Source organism: Lytechinus variegatus, chromosome 19 (assembly GCF_018143015.1).
Source record: "Lytechinus variegatus isolate NC3 chromosome 19, Lvar_3.0, whole genome shotgun sequence".
NCBI lineage: Eukaryota > Metazoa > Echinodermata > Echinoidea > Temnopleuroida > Toxopneustidae > Lytechinus > Lytechinus variegatus.
In genome coordinates, this window is record NC_054758.1 from 12,519,724 (window position 1) to 12,539,607 (window position 19,884).

The following is a 19,884-nucleotide window of genomic DNA, read 5'->3' on the forward strand; positions in this document are numbered from 1 at the left end:
TTGGTACGATTTGTTTTTAACACAAACGCACCGGATGCGCGCATAGGAGCCACTGCATGTACACGTACACGATCGCCTATGATCTGCTCTAAATGAAAAATATGCTGAAGTTTTTTACCAGGTTATTATATGTCTTAAATCTCTTTTATTTTGTGATGAGAAAGATGTGTTTTTTAGAACGGACTACAACCCCCACCCCAAAAAGAAAAACTTAAGTAGTTGAAGAAAAAAACATACAGAGTGTTGTTCTCGCATAAACTCCCCATTCACTGTGCGCTGTTACATTATATTTGCAATAGAACACTTTTACGCGAACTTACCCGGCGAGTTACCCCATAAGCACGATTCGCTTATAAGATCGCAACACACGTGGATTCCTAGTCGGGAGCAAAATTTTATTATGCATGGACTGAATTTACAGAGATACTCTTGTTACGACCAAGACGTAGGCTATTTTGGTCGGAGTAAGGTCGGAGAAGCCCAGTTTGAGAAAGGATAAACTAGATACTATACTTTTTTCACTCTTTGAGAGCTATGCTCCTTTTAAAATCTACGATTTTTTTTCTACGGCATTTTCTAAACCATTCGTGATAACATATATACAGTAGATATAAATATATATATAATTATATATACATATATATACAGACAGACATACATACATATATATAAACATATATATTAATACATACATATATATATAAACATATATATGAATATCAATCTATATATATATATATATATATATATATATATATGTATGTATATATATATATACATACAGGCATATAAGTATTGAAATACATGTAGATAAAACCGATAAAAAAGGCCAGTTTGTCAAAGTATGAAAATAAGAGTTTTTTTTTATTATTATAATGCTATTTGACCGAAACGTCAGCCAATATACTGTTTTGGCCGTGCCCGGATTCTTCGTTAAGATGCTGTAGTGGGCAACGTACAGTGTAGGGAAAGGCGGGGTAAGTTGTGATACTTTTTTCTTTTTGCATGTGAGAATTGATTATGATTAATGATCTTGTGGAAATAAGTACCTTGCCTTAAAATTTTATTGTTCTGAAATATCTTTCACCTATATATAATTTTCTACCCCCACACTGAAAGTCGCTGCCACCTTTAAAAAAGAGATGTCAAATGGCTCAACTTGCCCCATCTGTGGGGTAAGTTGTCATTTTTTGATGGACAGTCTTTTCACTAGCTACTTCTTTATAAATACCTACATCCTCTAAAATGAAAAGAACAGTCATGTAAATTTGCTCCTTGCTGCCTGCATATCAATGGTTTGTAAAGGTTTGCTTGTTTTTGTATACATTATCATAAGAAATACCATGGCTCAACTTGCCCTGTGTTGGTGGGCTCAACTTACCCCAGTCCTAACTTAATGCGATAATTTCGCATCCACACATTTCTTATGCATCCATCATGTAAACAACTATGACAAGATTGAAGATCTATACCTGGACTAACAATATTGCTCTTATTTCTTTATTACATTTACAGACGAGTGTGGGTAAAAAACACTGATCTCTTTCACACCCTTTCTTACTTGTTTGGCTGAAATTTGTATTTTTCCCTCTAAAAAAGGTACTTTTTGTTTCAAAGTTGAAAACAATGTGGTGGGGTTAGGGGTTATGCAATGGGTCACCAATGCATGACACAACCACAATGTCTGACTCCCATCATGCCTATTGGAATGGGGATGGTGGCTCAACTTGCCCCTATGCTCAACTTACCCAGCCTTCCCCTACAGACTATTCATCCAAAGTCTGTATTTAATGAATTCTATGGCAGATCAGGGCCCCGTTTCACGAAGACATGTGATTGATCCAATCAACAACTATGGAAAGCCAGCCACGTCAATATCTATTATGCGTGTTTGTTCAAAATATTGTGTTTTATTTATATTCATACATTCATTGTTTTCTTGAAAATTCAGTGTGTCTCTCTGTGTTTACAAAAGACATTGCTCAAATTTCTTGTAGAAATATTATGACAATGATGGATATCCATAGAAGTGAGATTGAATGGATCGCTTGTAACTATTTGTAAGACGGGGCCCTTGGATTTGCCCATGAATTTACAAATTTCCATATCTCCTGTAAATGTATGGCCAGTATGAATAAATGGAAATGATAATTGCAACTTAGGAACTGAAATGGACTATTTATTTAGGTTAAGCCTCGTAGACGTAAGATCGAATCAACCAATCTGACGTTTCGGTAATTATGACGAAAAATCCTTAGCAAAGTAACAATAATAGTAAAAAGAGTAATACTGACAATTCTTGTTTTATAAATGCGAAAAAGGATGACGTGTAGATAAATGAGAATCGTCTTTCAACATGAACGCCATGATTTCTGGTGAAAAAATTGTTGGTTTTTCTGTTGTACATTTATTATAAGCCAGTTTTGTTTTCTCACATCCTCTATATTTTGTTTAATTTTTGTTTGTAATGCTGTTGGAAAGCAAATTTCCACAAAATGGATGAACGTATAAACCTATGATAATATTAATGACGATGATGATAATAATGTTAGTAACAGTAGAAAAATAGCGGTGATTAGGAAAAAGATAAACTTTTGCTCTCAACACAAAGAAACAATGTCTTCAGATTTTGTGATGAGAGAAAAGTTAAGTTTTCCCTTATTTTCAACCAACACAGCTTAACTTTCATGATCGAATAGCGATGACAATTGTTATTATTATAATTGCAATATATACTTACAACTCAAGCTGAATTTCGCAGTGTTGTTCTTGTTCTTGACGCAACCCTCAAATAATAATTTTCTATCAAGTTAGACCTATCCCTATCTTACGTAATTGTATACCTAATTTGAAGAAAGGGAAGTAAATGCAATTTAGACAATTGCAAGTCAATTGTTCTTTACTTTTGGCAGTCTCTTAAAACGTAAGACCACCCCAAAAATCTGATGAGTCAATTAATATGGATTTTTTCTTAGCCAAAAAATGAACAAAAAATAAGAAATAAATGAAATGAAATAAAGCAAAATAGAATACGATGTAATAAAATTAATGAAACAAGGTAAAATAAGATAAAATGAATTAATGAAATAAAATCAAATGATTTTAAATTCATCGTAGTGAGAAGCATTTTATATTTAGAGTCAATAATCTAATCGAGACCCGTCTTACAAAGAGTTACGATTGATCCGATTAACCTGAGATGTTTGGAAATCCGTCAATGTCATAATTTCTACTCCAGGAAATTTTTACAACGTCTTTTGTTAATAAGTAGAAGCACACCGAATTTTTAAGAAAACAAGATATGTACATCATATCTGATTTTCTTTTCGCAGTTTAGATGTTGACGTTGCTAGCTTTCCATAGTTGTGGTTGATGGATCGATCGAAATTCTTTGTAAGACCGGGACCCATTCCCCCCGAATCACGATGCCGCTGGAGGAAATCTCTCATTGTTTTGTTCACGTGACGATTGTCGAGGCCGAGGCCATGCAAGGCCGGCAAAATGAGGCCTTGAAGCCGGTCTCGACTTCATCCCTGCTTACATCTCAAACTGAACTTCGATGCCAGTGTTGTCTATATTCTTGTGGTAAACCTCGTCAAAATACTCATTTTCAGCCACCGTAAACTCATTCTTCCAATCACCCACCTTGCCTGTATAGAAAAGGAGGAACAAAAAAATCAAATTCAGTCTGTTTGAGCCAAGTTGAGTAAATATCGATTAAAAAGCTCGCTTGCAACTGTATTAGAAATTTCGATCCATAGGAAATATTTGCCCCCCTCATTTTTTTTAGTTCGTCACGCCATCGACATGAGATTTTTTAATTTGACAAAACTTGGGGAAATCTGTGATCAAGTTTACTATTTTTTCACAAATTATTGTTCAAAACATTTTTTTTTGCTTTAAAAAAGGAAAAAAATATCCAGTTTATTTTCAAGTTAATTCAGTAATTATATACTTTAAAAACACAATAGTAGGCTTAAGTTATAATCTTTGCTATCATTATTTGGTATTTTTAAAGTTTGACAATAAGCCTTGAAAATGCCTTCAAAAACATTTCAAGGCTCAGAATCCCCAAGGCATTGATAAAGTAGTCCTTAAGGCGCCTTCACGCCAAGGCTGAAAGTCAAGGCTCTACAGCATTACAACGAATAGTTCCCGGATGTAGCGCAGGGCGTGAATTTGCTTTCACTTTGTGCACTGAACTATGAATTTTCCTTCTTGTTCAGTGATGCGTGACCTTATCATTTCCGGTCTACTCGCTAGTCTAGTCCGTAATGGCGCATCCGTTTTCATACCGCTACTTGTGTTACATAAAACTACGTTACTGGGTCAAACGAGTGAACTGCATGAGCTACATCGAGAAACTTTTGGTTATTAAGAATTTAATACAGCTTACCTTTTCGAAGGTAAGGCAGATGCCCAAAAAGTTGAGTAATCGCCTTGCCCGTATCTCCCATTGTCTCCTCGATATCTTGGTAAGTCTTCCGCATACCTTTAATTTCAGTCAGCTCAACAAGCTTGTCCAACTTTTCTTCCGAAAGAGGGCGCTCTAAAAATTCTGCTACCCGTTTTATATTGCCTCTCAGGTCCTATAGGATATTATAGAACATGCGTTAAGTATTTCGATATTATATTTTCGCTATTTTTTATCATTATTATTCTCAACATTATTATTCCTTGCTGGAAAGAACACAGTATACCAAAGTGCGATCACAATGTGTTCACGTAGTGGACCATGTGAAAATATTATTCACACTTTTAAAATGCTCAAATGCAACAGTGTCAAGATATTTTCAACCTTTGGACATCTCGACATAGTGACTGTTCACAGCGTATTCATATGGTCCACTATGGGAATATTTGATTTACACTGTTGAAATGCTCAAATTAAACAGTGGACTTCCAGTAGAGTTATCATTACTATTACCATTATTACGATTATTGTCAATAATAATACCATTATCATTTTAAAAAACATCTTATTTAACATTATTGCTTATATCACTATTGTCATCATGCTTTATATATTATTAAATAGAGGGGCGCGAAACGAAAATCACTCTTTGTTCTCATTTACGTATCTGGACATTTTTCCTGGAAAAGTGAGGTCTGACCACCCCCCTCCACACTCCGGTTCCGAGACCCCTTGTATTATCATCACCAAAAAACTTTTTGTTATTTATTACCTTTATCGTCATAGCCGTGATCGTTGAGATGACTGGGGGTTCTTTACCAACAAAAAATGAGTTAGGGGGTTTGAGTTTAAGTTTATTTATTTACTTAACAACAATATCAATAACGATAACAACGCGTTAACATCACAGCACTAACGCAACTATTCTAGTATACAATATAATTGCTAACATTATAAAGGATAAATTGATAATACAAACGATAAATCTGAATACATAAAGTGTGACGTGCATGTATAAACTTAAAACAAATGTTTAAATAATTTTTAAGATCCTAGTCACAGTTTCCAATATTGATGATTGAACAAAAAGATACGTTCATGTATATGGTTGAATGTTGTTGTTAAGAATGAACCAGATAGTAGCACAAGTGCTAGTCGAGACTGAATCCTTCAAATCTTTGATATTTTTACATAAAAGAAATACGTGTGAACAGTGAATAATGCTATAAATGTTGTTTGAAAAATCACCACATTATATATAAAACATATAATTAGAGATTTATATAGAATACTCTTTATTCTATTGAAATATTTCATATTCCCTTGTCAGAATTAAATTAGTGGATTGGTTGTATTCAGGTAAGCAAATAATTCTTTTCTGAATGTGTTCCTTGATCTCCTTTCCTTTATATAATTTGGTATACAATTCCAAATTTTTGATCCAATGAAAGTAATTGAAAACTGGCCCTGTGTGGTTCTGCATATTGGGAGATATAATTGATCAGCATCTTTACTCCTTGTAGCATATTTATTGTCTATAATCTGACAGTACTCAATTTGAGAGTGTTGTAACCTACCGTGCAATAAATCATAGACGAATGCTGAAATAGAGAGGAAGTGAATTTTATATACATTCAAAATATTCAATGCTTTGAACAGGGGATCAGAGTGGGCACTTCTTGTGCTAAAGGTTATAGCTCTCATTGCCATTTTTGGGGCCAGGAAAATACAATTTAAATTGGTCTTATAGGTACTCCCCCACACCTCGATGCCATATGACAGGTTTGGTTGTACAAGTGCCTTATATAACAATAACAAAATGCTTCTTGGAACAAAGTGCCTGAGTTTGAACAAGATACCTACTTTTGAGCGGGTTACAATTTTTATATGCGCGTCCCACGTGAGGTGCTTATCAATAAGCAGTCCAACAAAAGATACATCATTCACCTCAAAAAGTGTGGTCCCTGCTATATCAAGGATACCTGTTATATTTAATAATCGCCTTTGCTCTTAATTATCATATAATTAGATTTACTAAGATTGTAACTGTAACTGATTGTAACTGTGTTGGAATAGCACCATTGTTGCATCTATTCAACTCCACATTTACTTCATTCATATCGATATCAGTCTCTCCAGCCTCAAAGGTGTGGAACAAATTTGAGTCATCTGCGAATAACCTGAAGTTAAAAAAGGATGTTGAGTTTGGCAAATCATTTATATATATAAGAAAGAGAGTTGGGCCAAGAACAGATCCCTGTAGAACACAATAAATTTTCACGTGCGGAGACATGATGTCTTTGTATTTAACAAACTGAGACCTGTTGCTCAAATAATCCACAAACCATTGGAGCGCAATTCCGCGTATTCCATGAGATATTTTTTTGATTAGAATATCATGGTTGATGGTCTCAAATGCCTTTTGAAAATCAATAAAAACTCCTAACGTTATTTTCCCTCCATCTAATGATTTCAGGAGGGCATTACCTAAATTGAAAACTAAAAATTTTGTAATATATTTCTTCCTGAAGCCATATTGGTGTTTTTGCAATACATTGTTACCTTCTAGAAATCTCATCAACCTATCATCTGATCATTAACGATTTTCTCAATTATTTTCGCCAATATAGGTAATACAGAAATAGGTCTACAATTTCCTGGAATCTCCTTTGATCCTTTTTTATAAATCGGCGTTACTTTAGCAATTTTTAATGCACTTGGGAATTTACCTTCTTGGAGAGAAAATATTAAATATGACAAAGCGGAGCACCGATAATTCCCCTTGCATTTCTAATCAACCGACTTGGTATATCATCATAACCACGTGCCTTTTTTACATCTAGGGCTAGGACTCGGAGGTGTTTCTCAATTTCAGCTTTCGTCACTGGCGTCCAAAAGAAAGATTTACATAATATAGGTCATAGATGTGCTGTACAGTCAGCACCACTTAGAGGTATTTTGTTTCCCAGACTTGGCCCTATACCAGTAAAAAAATATTTGCGATCAATTGCAAATATTCTGTTGAAATTTTACAACTGATTTTTATAAAGTTAGCTGTAGCAAATCAAATTAAACTTCTTGCTTCAACGAGCAGATTAAAATTCAATCACTATTTTGCAATTAACTACAAGACATATGATCGATTTAGGGACCAATAATAGATTTGCAATTGATTGCAAGTTTCTTCAACACCCCCAATAGAGTCGCACATAAATGCCGACTCGTACATGATATGCAACGCGCAATCTTATTGATCAATAAGATTGCGCAGTGCAGTAGTGCGCGTCCTCTTGGCATAATCTGACCAATGCGGTAATGCGTTTTATATTATCGCAGGCAACTAGGAGTTCTGCACTTTAAAACAAATCCCAAATTTTACCCTTACCTTCTCCTCACCCATATGTATCTATTTAAAGGGCATACGAAACAGCAGCCTTGATAGCCCCACTTCAAAACCTGAACTACGCATATCTGGTCAGGTTCATTGCTCATAATGATTTCATTTTATCACATTAGGCAGATTTGTTAGATCCGGGATTACCTGAATCCCCATGCAACGAAGCAGGCAGTTCATGCTCTTGTCACATCATGATTGGACATGTACAACAGTACTTTGGTTGGACTGCCTGATACTCACATAAAACGACTACAGAAGGTCCAGAAATCTGCTGCACGACTTGTAAAGCGTTCAAAACTGTCTGATCATATCACTCGAGTTTTCAGGGAATTACATTGGCATTAGGCAAAGACTTACATACAAAGTTCTTTCCTTGGTATCTAAACTTAAAACCAACCAGACACCAGTGTACCTATCAGTTCTTCTGGAGGTTATAGACCCGGCATTCTTTCAGGGAATGTTCACCGGTTCCAACAAGTGAGAGTGAAAAGGTCCTGGGGTGACAGATCTTTTTCTGTTGCCGGTCCCCGTTTATGGAACTCACTCCCATCGGATATTAAGTCTTGCCAATCTTGCCAATCGAGAGAGCTATTCCGCAGCAAATTGAAAACTTACCTCATGAAGCATTTCCCTAATTGTTGTGGGATCTGGCCTATACTTTAATTTTGACGACCATCTTTAATTGATTGTGTATTTTTCTAATTTTTTTTGTTCAATTTTTGTGTATTTATTAATTTCATTTTCTGTATTGTAAGTATTTGATTGTGTGCCTTGAGTGTCATTTACAGATATGTGCGCTATACAAATCTTAAATTATTATTATCATCATTATTATCATATTATTATTATTATAATGCAACATTATAGTCTGCTTAAGTAGGCCATGTGCCTAAATGGACCTTTTTTTCCAGCGTAAAGGCGACCGCACACCTTACGATTGGTCTACGACTTAATTTTGGAATAAAACTTTGTAGAATGCGATGCTAATATTGAGACTAGGAATATCATACTGTGTAATGTTCGAAATCATCGTACGAATACCTAGATTCAAATTTTTGACTATGTTATCATCCTTCTTAGAATAAAAGCAAATTTAATATCTAGTCGTAATGACGTCATAGCTGTCATACGATTGGCTACGATTTGAAACTGATTTGGCCTTTAATATACTCCAAAATAAAGGCTTGCAATCTTTCAAAATGGTTATATAAGTATTCTTTCAATTAATTTTAACCTCAAATAAAGTGAAAATTATGCTTCATTCACATTTTCAGAAAATGAGCAAGATGCGATTTGTTCCAAATTCGGATCGCGAACAGTCGCAAGGTGTGCGGTGGCCTTAACACTGCTAAAATTATCGACATAGATTTATGTTGCATTGCGATGAGTTCTTATGCAATTAGTTTTTGAAGTTATGATTTATATGTGTAATAATATTGCATGCATTGTTTTACTTTAATTGTCAAATTTATAGATATAAAAATATGCATGTATTGTATATTTGGTGGAAATGAGAAAAAAATAAAAAGAAACTAAAAAAGAACTACTGGTAATACATTTCACTGCTCAATACATCTGTATAATAATAATGTTATTGATAAGCAAAAGAGGTACGTTCCTCTCAAAAACATTTTAGTTTTCCTATTGAAATAACATTTTAGGCTGATGTATCCAATATGTTTGGCCTACTAATAGTTATCTAAATTGAGCGGGGAGTGTTGTGGCCCAGTGGATAAGTCTTCGAACTTTGAAACAGAGGGTCGTGGGTTCGAATCCCAGCCATGACGTAATTTCCTTCGGCAAGAAATTCTTCCACATTGTGCTGCACTCGACCCAGGTGAGGTGAATGGAAGCCCTGCAGGATTTATTCCTTGAACGCTTTAGCGCCTATTAATATGGCGGCTTAGTTACAGCCGGGGTAATAAAACGATAACAATTATCAAAGCGCAGTTGAGTATATGTACATAGTAACTGCGCTATATAAATGGACATATTGTTATCATTATCTAAATGCTAGTCATTTATAAAACCAAAGCCAATAAGAGATAGCACGCAGATACGTGATAAAAATGTTAGTTACCTTTTGGAAGTCTTCGTATTTACACCAGAGGATATTTGGCTGGTCACGGAGAGCCCACCAACCCTTAACATGGCGAAACCAGCCACCACAAATCACTGTAAAAATATAAATAAAACAAAAATAAAACAAACATAGGCGAACAACCATCTCACTTTGATTTGAGCCTTTATTACTCACTGAAAATGATTTAACAGTTGAAATAGTTATTTTCGACACCATATCTTCTTGCTAATTAAGCATTTCTTCTCCACCATGGAAAACGTATCCTAGTGTCTATATACAATTTTGAACTTATGATATGTTCATTGTGTTATATTTATTTTATTAGTTTCTTTATGGACCTATGGTTTCTTCAATGTTTGATGGTAAACTGTCTACTTTCCAGCGCAAGACACAAAGCCATTTTTTTTTTGCTTTTTATGTTTTGAATCAAATGAATCAAAATTTACTATATTGACAAATTCGAGGTCTTTATGACACAGCGTCGCTGAGACTTCTAAAGTAAATTAATTTAAACCAAAAGTGATTTACTAATAGAGTTTCATATCTTCCACTCTAGCTTGTAAGGATATCTGGATATTTTATTCAATATGCAATTAATGTAATATTTCTTAATCTATTACAAAATTTGACTATTTCGATACGCCATATCTGGCTCCCTCACTTTTTTGTGGCTTATTACGCCACTTCATATAATTATCACTAGATATAAAATCTGCATTCACCTTATACACAAGCTATCCAAATGCCCCTTGTGCCGTCCAAGTATTGCCCTAGCATAATTGCAGTGCGGGTGGTTAATTTATCATTTGATACATTTAAGATTTTTTTTTTAATTGGAAGAAACATAATTTTGGCTAATCATCCTGCTCATACTTTTGTCAGAAAGAAAGTAAGGGAGATACCCCTTCCATCCGCCCATCTCAGCTGGTAATGTATCACCAATGAACTTGAAATAGGAGACCGCTACATCTTTAGGGTTCCTTGCGAAGTAGATGACCTATGTAAGACAAGAGGGAGTAAGGCAAAGTGAGAGAAGTTTGAATAAAAAAAAGAGAGATTAAAAGGAAAAGCTAGGCGAGAGAGGGAAAGTGGAAGGGGAGAAAAAAAAAGAAAACGAGAAATAGAAACAGGGATGGCGAAAGGGAAGACGAGGGGAATGGTAGGTAGAAAAATTAAGGCAGAGAGAAAAAAAACTTTAATCAGGAAATAGGGCAACTTTTCATGACCGAATTGTTGTGTAAGATCTCATTTTGAAGCTACAACGATAGGCTAAATACATTTATATTACCACAAATCACATACAATATCAGCAACAAAAAAAAAGGTACATAATGTTTGGAGTTACAGGGTTGGACATGGATTTGGAGCTGAATGCTTATGAAACTAAATTAACAACTTAACAAAATATGTAACATTACTGTCAGTCTCATATTTTTAGGCAGTTTAAACGCAATGAAAAACTACATCTTCTCAGAGATGCATGAATGCATGTTTGCTCTGATCTTAAAACTTAATCAATTAGTAAATTGGATAAAGTTGATTATTTATCGAATGTGTAAACTTCACTTATAAGATATAGTTTTGTATCATTGTGAACAAACTTTTCAATCTACGATGTAGTCAATTTGCCATGCAAAAGAATGACAGTAAATTATTGGAGAAAGAATGTAAAATTTAACATCGTTAAAATTAGTGTATTTAATTTACATATAAGAGTTCACTGTTTGATTTAAATGGATATGAGTATTTATGCTGTAAGATTATACTGCAAAATACTAAAGTGATCCAAAGTAGCATTACATTTTGACACCATTTCATGTGCAGCATGTCCAATCTGAAAATAACGCATTTGAGAATTCATATTTACATGACGTCTTTGTGAAAATTAGCTGTTGATTAGCCACTTTGACCATGTTGACAAACAATATTTTGGGGGACTTAAACCCTTTTCACTGTTCACAGAACTGTGATACCTATAACATATAATAACAAAAAAAATCCTTTTCCCTCTTTTACTCTGTTCGCAAAATTTGACCACCTTATGCCAGCGACCACAATCACCTCTACTCCATTATAATCGTCAAATTTGTTGTTTAAGTTAAATTAACAAAATATGCACGTTGTCCAAAATGTGCAGGTACAGCACGAATTGACTGTACATTTTGGTTCCAAATTGCTTTTATCAAAATGTGCAGTTTTACCAAATATGCCGTAGCGAGGACCACTACCAAGGACTATTCCTACATAAACATATTTTCGTGGTCTTTAACATTTTCAAATTTTATGGTATTTTTGAGAGTGTAATTTTATAACCTGTCGTACTTGCAAACTTGATTATAGAGGTATAAACTTAAATGACCGTTGTCTCTCATTAGTAAAATACATATTCTTTCTCCATCTCTCCTCCAACTTGATTCTTTTGTTTTCAGTTACTAAATCACATCATAGGAAATGTGGGTTAGGCTTATAAACCACTACAAACACAATTTCATAATTGGTTAACATTTCAGTACAGACCCTGTACAATATGACAATAAAATGTTATACATGTATATATTTTTCCAGCATACCTTTGACCCTTTCTTGATTTGATCCGGGGCAAACTCTTCCAGGATGTGACTAACCATGATCCGAGGAGATTTCCACTGAGCCATGATTTCGTGGCCTGGCGTGACCTTGGTGGTGTTCTCGTTATTGTTAGCTATGGCGAAGTCAAGGGCAAACAGATTTGCCTCCCGATTTATTTTATCGAGTTGAAGGTCGTTCATGATCAAGAAAGTTATCTCCATTATCCAATGTGTACCTGTGTAGGATTCATGCATGCATATTCATTTATCCACTGGCGGCACCAGGATTTTTGAGCAGGGGGTGGAGGACAAAGGTTCTAGCCCCCAAACCCCTTTGACTCCCAATTGGTGTCGCAGGTGGTGGATGATGGGGATGAGGATCGGAGGGCGACGTGGTTTGGTAGATACAAGGAGGGCTTGATTGTGGATACACTTGTAGATTGGGAGGAGAATTCTGAAGACAATACGTTTCGGTACCTGGAACCATTGAAGAGATTTCAGGATTGGAGCGATGTGTTTATTTTTTTTCAATTTGGCTAACAAGTCTGGCTCCTGGGTACTGGATCCGTTGGAGGGGAGCAAAGTGGGACTGGGGAAGACCAGCTAGGAGGCTTTTACAATAATCCAGATGGGAATAAAACACATTAAGTAGCTGCAGTGTTGAAGTACTTTCGGATTCGGCCAAATCTAAAGCTATACCCCCAAGAAGCCGTCCTGCACTTGCTGCGGATGTGTTGTGCGAGAAAGAGAGAGAGAGCGAGAACTGGTTGTCAAAAGTAACCACGGAGATCACGGACACACTCCGATACCTGAACAAAAAAATGTTCCAGACAGAGGAGAAAGACCATAACACAACATACCTGAACCGGGAAGATATATGCAGCATTTTAGTCTTCGCTTGGTTGAGCTTCAAGTTGTTAATTACGGACCAAGATATCACGCAAACAGTATGTGATTAGAGCACCACTTCTGTCGTCGATATCTGCTCATTACAATATACAAATTGGTACATAATGTGATGTATGTCACGAGGGGACGGAATCGAATCGGAAGATGGTCGGCATAGAGGGTAAATCAAAAATAGTTAAACTCAACTGACCCTTGTGGGGCACCCCATCGAAGAGTAAATGTCTGCGACAGAGATTCCCATATTGTTACTCTCTGGAGACGGTCACATAGACTTTATCCACCCAATAATTATTCATAATACCAAAAGCTGTACAACAATACAGAATATAACAATCATATGAAGATTTTTTTTAACTTTGTCTGAAGACAAAAAATACAGATATAACAAAAATTGGATTTATGGTGACGCTATTGAATGAAACTGAATGAGTTTAATTTTTGGTTTTGGATCCCGAACTTGTACTACAACCTTACTTAAGGAACTCCAATGGACAGCCTGCCACTGGATACCTATTTTCCAACGTATTCAGTTTAAGGTCTGTTTATTGGTACACAAACTCTAAATCAATCGGCACCTGAATATCTTAAAGGTCAAGTCCACCTCAAAAATTGTTGATTTGAAACAATATAGAAAAATCAGACAAGCACAATGCTGAAAATTTCATTAAAATCGGATGTAAAATAAGAATTTATGACAATTCAAAGTTTCGCTTATTTTCAACAATATAGTTATATGAACGAGCCAGTTACATCCAAATGAGAGAGTCGATGATGTCACTCACTCACTATTTCTTTTGTTTTTTTTTTATTGTTTGAATTATACAATATTTCAATTTTTACGAATTTGATGATTAGGACCTCCTTGCCTGAAACACAAAACGTTAAAATAATGGAATTCCATGTGTTCAGGGAGGAATGAAACTTCATTTCACATGACAATGACGAGAAAATCAAAATATTTCATATTTTAAACAATAAAAAAACAAAAGAAATAGTGAGTGAGTGACATCATCAACTCTCTCATTTGGATGTAACTGGCTCGTTCATGTAACTATTTTGTTGAAAAGAAGCGAAACTTTAAAATGCCACAACTTTCTTATTTTACATCCGATTTTGATGAAATCTTCAGCATTGTGCTTGTTGAATTTTTCTTTTTTTATTCAAATCAAGTTTTTGTCGGAGTGGACTTGTCCTTTGATAATACCAACAAAGTATAAACACCCACTCGTTCTTCGTTCAATAACTGACACATGCAGACTTTGCATTCCCTCTTCAAAACTCTCCTCTGCCGATTTTTTTTTGCTGTAGCAGCTGCCAAGACCTAAAATGCAATTCCTCTTCACATAAGAAATGCTTCTAGTATTCTTTGCTTAAAATCTAATTCCCTTTAGGCATACATTTTTCCTCAACAGTTAATTTCCACTTTCATCTCGAATGACTGATTATGTTTATTATTGCAAAAGTTAAAATTATTCATACATTGTACGCGCTATGGTACTTTTGTTTTTAGCGCCCTAAATATATACTATTATTGTTATATTATTATTATCAGTATGAGTATTTAAGTAACATAGACCCTCGCACCCCAGCCGACCCCCCCCCCCCCCCATATCCCATCCAAGCCCAGGAAGCGCGGCCTGCTTCCCTCCCCTAAACCTCAGCCTACCTTCTCTTTTAATCTGCATTCTGTAACGCATGGATGTAACCATGATCTAACTCGCACATCTGAATCTTCACTCCAAATGCGAAAGTGCCACTCTGGCCCCCAATCACAGTCCTCCCGGAGAATATATAAATATATAAACAAAGTACAAATACAAACCTTTGTTTATATATTTATAGTCCTGAGGAAGATCATGCATTAAATCAATGCATGATCTTCCTCAGGACTATAAATATATAAACAAAGTACAAATACAAACCTTTGTTTATATATTTATAGTCCTGAGGAAGATCATGCATTGATCGAAAGCTTGATTAAATGGAGAAGGAGCAACGACCACTTCGTAGTCATTTTTTCCTCTCTCTCTCTCTCTCTCTATATATATATTATATAAATAGTGTACAATCTATTGTACAATATACTGGATTATAATTATGTACGACAAATATAAAATTATCCCGAGTGCAGGTTTATTTCACCTCGGCCTTCGGCCTCGGTGAAATAGGCTTGCACGAGGGATAATTTTATATTTGCAGTTCATATAGTCCAGTAATATTGTATGATAGAAATTCACTATTTATTATAGTAAATAGATCCCTCAATCTAAGCCCCCCATCATGGATTTTACCATAGTCTAGATCTAGATGGCATACGTTCTTCTTACCTTATATTTGTGAAATTCCAATTGAACACGATGTTCAATTTGTCGTCTGCTGCAAGGGGTTAAACCACGTAAATTTGTATTTCTATCTGCTATCGGAAATTATAAAAATGCTACTTCGGGAAATCGATATACAAATATATCGATTAAAAACAAATTAATCGATATTCTCCCCATTCATTTAACACTGGTTTTGCCATCCAAAAATCGAAAGTTATATTGTACATATGTACAATATAACTTTTTGAAGGGAGGTCACGTGGTACCAATCCAGCCAATCACAGCTCGTATTTTACTACCACTATTTACTATATACATATATTACATTTTCACTCCAGAAGGAGCCACAATTCACCGATATCGGTTGCTTTCTAATATTCGATCACTCAAAATTTTTGGTTCCATGAGCCTAATTACAACAGGAGGGCAAAGGATATTCGTTCGACCAAATCTATTCGATTTTTTTTCAATTTTATATTGGTGATTGACAAAAGTGTATGAATATAATTGAAAACCCAACACTGATTTTAAAAATAGTTACTACTGAACTTCCTTTGCCCAAATTGGAAAGATATAAAATGACTTTGGAACTATTTTTTGACGGGCGGAAGTATTATGGCTATTTTACTGTTTCAGTTGATAAATTTGATCCCTTCGTAGTTATCGTCATAAATAGCGATTTATTTTCAAAATGAGCTGGCTACGATACCCTTCCCTGGTCAGATATGGCATGTCAGATATATATCCTATCCAATGGTAGTAAACAATGGACCCTCTATAGTTTCACGTATGTTTTTTAATGATTTTTTTCAAGAGCCATTTCAACACACAAGTCTATGGGGAAATGTTTTATGCGCATGAGACCTTATTTATCAAAGGCCTATTATGAATTAAATGAAAAAGAATCGCCGAGAGAGCGCTACTTATCACATTAAAAATCTAACTAATACAAGGAATGGCGAAACTTCTGACGGTCGAAAACACCTTTAATGAATCATACACGAATGTAATATTCGAAAGCTATATAAATTCTAGAGTCTATTTCACATAATTATCCTTATCAAAGCATGTCTTCATAATCACACCTATGGGGGACAATTTACAGATATGTTAAAAAAATCTTATTTTTAAAAAAGAAAGTCTACCTCCATCTATGAAATACTTTCTCGTCATTTATTCGGAGAAAACCGAACAGAAATACCTGATTTAGGAAATGTAACAAGATAAACGTCATCAGGCCTCGTTATCCACGTCTGTAAATCCTCGAAAATCTGCATTTGCCGTTTAAACAAAGTGACACCTTTACATTCATAGGTGTTGAATATCTCGATATCTGAAACATCTTTGGCGAGCACCAGTTTCAAGTTAGCAGAAGCCATGTTTGTCTCACATCCAACTTCTATGTTCCTCGCATACTCTCTCTCTCTATATATGTATCTGTACATGTATGATAAATGAAGTATTATGAACAACTATTGTTCCTATTAAAGCTGCCCTCTATTTCTTGGTAGGATCCTTGGACTTTAAGCGTTGTACCTTGGGCCTTGCCCCTAAGCAGTCACACGAATTTGCATTGTACCCAGTGCTTCCCAGTGGGTCCCTTTTTCTATTTCTGTATATATATATATATATGTATATATATATATATATATAATTTATTGGTTGATTGGTTGGATTGCTTAACCAAGCTAGTCGTACAGACTGTATCACCCTAAGGCTCATCAGCGACCCGAGCCTTATGGTAAAACAGTCGCTGATGAGCCTTAGGGTGAAACAGTCTGTGCGACTAGCTTCGTTAAGCAATCCAACCAAAAAAAATATTAATACTCAGCTCCTACACAGTCGAGCACTATTAGAAATTGCAGTATATCGCTACTTACTTACTTACCTATATATATAAATATATATATTTGCTTTACATTGTAAATGCTTGTTGAATTTGAAATGAAAAAGAAATAATGCAATTAATCAAATGGATTATTTCATTTTCGTACAAGACCCCACATAGATACCTGATTTTGGATATGTCACAATATAAACGTCATCGGGCCTTGTTATCCACGTCTGTAAAGCATCGAAAATCTCAGGTGTTTGCAGTTTAAAGAAAGTAACACCTTTATATTCAAAGGTATGGCTGAATATGTCGATATCTGAAACATCTTTGGTGAGCACATGTTTCAGGTTAGCAGTAGCCATGTTTGACTCACATACAACTGATGTGTTACTCGCATAATCTCTCTCAATCTCTATTTATCTATGACGTAAATGTATGTTTTATGAAACATTATAAACAAACATTTTTCCTATTAAAGCTGCCCTCAGGACCGTTGAACTTGATAGTACTTTGGATTTTGCCCCTAAGCAGACATAAAAACGTGGCTTTAACAGGCTGATCTTTCCAGTGAGTTCCATTTTTTCTTCATTTATGTAATATCATATTTGTTTGCTTTACATAATACATGTTAGATTTATTTGAAATGAAAACGAATAGATCCAATTAGGCAAAACGATTGTTAGATTGTAGTATATAGCGTAGATAACATTTTGCTTTATTACAACAGTAAAACCATCATATCGAATAAACAAACATAGTCCAAACTAACAGGTTAATAACAAAACTAACTCGAAAGTCCACAAAACAAGGTATATCATGTCCGTTTTTTCATATTAGCACTAAGATAAAAAGGAAAAAAATACATGATTAAGTTCTTTAGTCTCGTCACCCTACATTAATTAACATTCATCGCTCTTTATATAGGGCATGAAAGCACCCCCCCCCCCGGCTGGTACAACCATACAAAAAGAAGGAGAAAATACAAGAAAATGGAAAGAAAATTGGAGCAATATATTTTTTGGGTTGAATTAGCTTTAGTACACATTACAAAAGTATAATAAATCATAAACAAATTTGGCAACACTTTAATTCATAATGTTAAGTGTATAAATGGGAATAGAAAATAATGCTCGGCGTAAATATGAAAGGTCAAGTATACCCATGAAAAATGTTGATTTGAATATATAGCGAAAAATTAAACTAGCAATAATGCTTAGAATTATCAATTCATAAGATGCATCAGAATTGGATGTAAAATAAGAAAGTTATGACATTGTAAAGTTTTGCTCATTTTACACAAAACAGTTATATGCGTAACTTAGCGACTTGCAAATGCGACAGTCGATGATGTCCGTCACTCAATATTTTTGTATTAATTTAATTATACAATACTTTATTTTCAGATTTGAAAATAATGGCCAACTTGACTGAACCATATATTATTAAAATAATGCTATTTCCACACGTTCATGGATGAATTAATCTAAGTTTTACTGCTTTGATAATGAGGAGAAAAATGTAATATTTCATTTAATAAAGTACAAGGAAATATTGAGTGGATGATGTCATCAGTCTAAAATGTCATAATTTTCTTATTTTACATGTACATCCGATTTTGTTGAAATTTTCAGTGTTATGCTCGTTGGATTTATCTCTTTTTATTCAAATCAACTTCTTTTGTGAGGGACTTGTCCTTTAATAGCCTAAGTCAAGGTCATCCAGTAGGTTTATATAATTATGTACCTAAATCTACGACAATTCATATGAGCTTTTAACTCATTTTTGGGGGTAAATCATCCATGAAATATTTGTCGTCATGAATTTCGTACATAGAAAACCCCATATAAATACCTGATTTGGGATATGTAACAATGTACACGTCATCAGGCCTGGTAATCCACGTCTGGAGAGCATCGAAAATCTCAGGCATTTGCATTTTAAACAAAGTAACACCTCTATATTCATAGGTGTGGCTGAATATATCGATTTCTGAAACATCTTCGGCGAGCATCTTTTTCAAGTTAGCAGTCGCCATGTTGGCCACGAACACAACTAAACCGTTATTCTACCACTATGCAAATTGTAATGAAATATTATCGATGTAATTGCTATACCTTGGACATTGACCATAAGTACACGTTGTATCCCAACATGATATTTCTCTTAAAGTGATTGGTTAACATTGGTTTGACTTTTTAAAAAATCTGAGCTAGAAGGTCACCTGTGTCTGCGATATGTTACAAAAATGAAGCCTAGAAAAAAATTCGTTCGAAAATAATTATTTAGTGCTTCAAAAATTGAAATATAAAGTGACCAGAAACACCATCTTAATTTCATCCCATACACTTATGTGTAA

At 34.8% G+C, this 19,884-nt stretch overlaps 1 protein-coding gene across 1 annotated transcript; it reads right to left on the minus strand.

Annotated features, from left to right (window-relative positions):
* Positions 1-3,061: 3,061 nt before the first annotated feature.
* Positions 3,062-19,765, minus strand: LOC121406100 (sulfotransferase 1A1-like). Its single transcript, XM_041597116.1, has 6 exons — positions 19,380-19,765; positions 12,465-12,697; positions 10,768-10,891; positions 9,892-9,986; positions 4,397-4,589; positions 3,062-3,650 (listed from the first exon to the last, which is right to left on the minus strand). Exons 1-6 carry the CDS (start codon positions 19,561-19,563, stop codon positions 3,538-3,540), a joined length of 942 nt encoding a protein of 313 aa, XP_041453050.1. The 5' UTR covers positions 19,564-19,765; the 3' UTR covers positions 3,062-3,537.
* Between the last annotated feature and the right edge of the window lie 119 nt (positions 19,766-19,884).